At 41.9% G+C, this 3,089-nt stretch overlaps 1 protein-coding gene across 1 annotated transcript in view; it reads left to right on the top strand.

Annotated features, from left to right (window-relative positions):
• lsm12b (LSM12 homolog b) overlaps nucleotides 1–3,089 on the top strand; it is a 10,769-nt gene continuing 7,680 nt past the window's right edge. Inside the window, exon 1 of the mRNA XM_083555770.1 lies at nucleotides 1–199. Coding sequence (XP_083411896.1) covers nucleotides 73–199 — 127 coding nt within the window. The 5' untranslated portion in view covers nucleotides 1–72. The remainder of the gene's footprint in view (nucleotides 200–3,089) is intronic.

The following is a 3,089-nucleotide window of genomic DNA, read 5'->3' on the forward strand; positions in this document are numbered from 1 at the left end:
GTTTCCTGCTCGGAGTCACGGCGTTGCGTGCGTTGACGTAAAGCTGGCGCTCCGGTTTCCGTGGCGGAGAAGATGGCGGCTCCTGGACCGGGGGAGTATTTTAGCGTTGGGAGCCATGTCTCTTGCCTCACCTGCCTGGGCCAACGCTTACAAGGAGAAGTCGTCGCCTTCGATTACCAGACCAAGATGTTAACTTTGAGTATCCTTTTCACAAGCTGACGGTTAGGGTGCGTTTCCACCCCCTCTCTCTGGGCTTCGACTCTCGCGGCAGTGTGTCCCGGGGCCTGCAGTAGCTGTAGACCTGGAGCTCAGGCGGGTTTCTATGCGCTGCTAGCCGCACACTTCTCCACACTTTCTATCCCCATTCAAAACACACGTTCTGAGAATTTCCGCTTCTTTAATTCATTCTGCTGTTTTATTTCATTCTGCTGCTTCAACCCACGTCTTAGTGAACCGTTCACTCTCGAGGCTTCCACTCTACCTACAGTTTGGTGTCTTCTTTTGACATGTTAATCCCAGCTAGCTTAGCCACTTTACCTGTCCTTGCTACCTCACTAGCTAAGTTAGCATTAGCGCCCGACAGACACGAGCTCTCTCATTCGCGCACTGCTTTTCCCATAAACACGAATCTCAGGAGGTGAACTTGTGAGGTGTTGGTGTAAAATGTTAATGTGCAGTGTTTACTCCAGGCTGGTGAGCAGCTAGCTTGAGTGTGTGTGTGTGTGGAGGTTAGCAAACGTTAGCCGTTGAATGAGCTAGCGTTCATGTGAATGCCCTGCTGTAAGCCTTGACATTCGGAGTGTTACACAGCGCTGTGATTATTGTAGACTGAAAAATCTGTCCGTGAAGAGAGAGAGAGACGATTCAGATTTGATTTGTTAAGCGGTGAGCTTGCTAGTTAGCTTAGCCACAAAAGGGCTGGACGCTACACGCTCTTGACACACGGGCTTTGAGGTTGTGCTGCTGAAGGTGTGTGTGTGTGTGTGTGTGTGTGTGTGTGTGTGTTTGGGTGTTTGGAACTGGCTTCTTCTCAGACCACTGACTGTCTGACTAATATATTATAACTATGTATCTTACATCTAGAAGTTTGTAAAGTGGCATCACACACAGATAATATGTGACTATTATACACATAATAGTGTCTCTAATAGCGTAACATCTAAAAGTAATCTATATTAATCTACAATTAATATAGATTATATTTCCATGACACCACATGGGTAGGCTTCTAGACTGGTCGTTTAAATAAATGTGGTATTTTGAATTCATAATATATTCATAGATGTTTCCTCCAAAAGTTTGGGAACCTCTGCGATAGATGGTGACAGGAAAAAGGGCAGCTTCGTTGACATCAATTATCAGTGAGAAAATGATCATGCACCGATTAATCTCGACACTGTGACAATTGTCGTTCACTTCGATTCCTAGCGCTTTTTTACAACGGACGTCGTCTCAGATAAACACAGTGCATAGGCTGAGATTGGTGGCCTACAGTTATGCAGTGTTTTAGTAAAACTTGTAACTTGTAAAACACCCCTGGAATTCCTACTTGGAAAATGTGGACCATCTCAAACCAGAGTTCACCGCATGATGCATCAGGCACTCTGCATGAACTAAGTAGTGCTAATGTGAATATTTTAATTAGCACACAGTTATATTTGCTTGTAAAATTGACTTTAAAGCCTACTGGTTTTACTATGTAAATAAAATTCACTTATTTCTATTGTTAGCTGGCTGCCCTGTTGCTATCAATGAGGAACATGGATTTCTGACATGGTGCTTTTGAGTTACGTCCCACGCAACATACAAACGTGCAAAATCTAAGAATTCTTTCGCTTTTATAACTCCTCGTCTAAACATCGTAGATAGGAGGGTCAAACAAATTTTGCTGGACAGCTACAAATGCAGAAGCAGTGGCGGTGACCCCTTTAAAAATCTTGCTAGTGGACAGAAAAATATGGTTTCTGTAATCTCAGATTTAGTCATTGGGCTTTGTATGTGATAATTTTCACCTTTATGTCTAGATTTGTGTACAAACACTGTGTGTGTGTGTGTGTGTGTGTGTGTGTGTGTGTGTGTGTGTGTGTGTGTGTGTGTGTGTTTTGTCTCTTGTTTCACTGCTTACCATAAGGGGATTACTCCAAAAAGCACTATGAAGTTAAAATTGTATTTGCCTAAATCTTTCTATGTATAAAATGTTTTCGATTTCCAAGAAAGGGAAATGGAGAAGAGGTCGAGTTCACTATTGTGCAATAAAATCTACTATATCTTGTATATACTATTAAGACAATATTTTGTAGACACCTGGCCATAACATTCCACATTTACTGCCCATTTCCTGTCATAATAATCTTCACTCTTCTGGGGAGATGTTCCACTAGATTTTTAGTGTGCGCCTTTTGGAGATTTGTGCTCAGACACGAGCACATCAGTAAAGTCGGGTTCTGATGTAGGGCGAGGAGGCCTGGGGTTGCAGTCAGCGTTCCTATTTATCTAAGATGTTCAGTATGGTTGGGGTCAGAGCTCTAGCAGGTCACTCAAGATCTTTCACCCCAAACTATGTACATGATATCTTCATGGAGCTGGCTTTGTGCACAGGGGCATAGTCATGCTGGAACATGTTTGGGTCGCTTAGTTGAAGTGAAGGGTATGCTAACACATCCAAAAGAATCCTCTACAATTGAGTGGCTCCAAATTTGTTGTTAAAGTTTGGGGAAAAAACATAAATGGCTGGAAAAGTCAAGTGGCCCATATAGTGCATGTGTGACTTGAGTGTTAACATCAATTTACAGTATTAGGAAAACTCATTCTTTTTATAAGGGGCACACAACAAATGATTTGACATCAGTAAAAAGTGTATAGTGAAGGAATATTAATTTGCTCTTACATATACTGTAGTTCCTCATCAGTGTGTACAGTTTTCAGTTAAATGTATAAAAAGAGCTCTACACATGCTTAGCTTTGGTAAATCATTCTCCCATTGCTCTCACTGTACTTTTATTGTAGTTTCAGATTTGTTATATGGTTTTTGTTAAAATCCGTTTGAGTAGATCTTCATTCCTGTGTTTGACTAAGTGGATCTGTCAGCA

The sequence above is a fragment of the Silurus aristotelis genome (genome assembly GCF_946808225.1).
Source record: "Silurus aristotelis genome assembly, chromosome: 12".
In the NCBI taxonomy this organism is placed as follows: Eukaryota; Metazoa; Chordata; class Actinopteri; order Siluriformes; family Siluridae; genus Silurus; species Silurus aristotelis.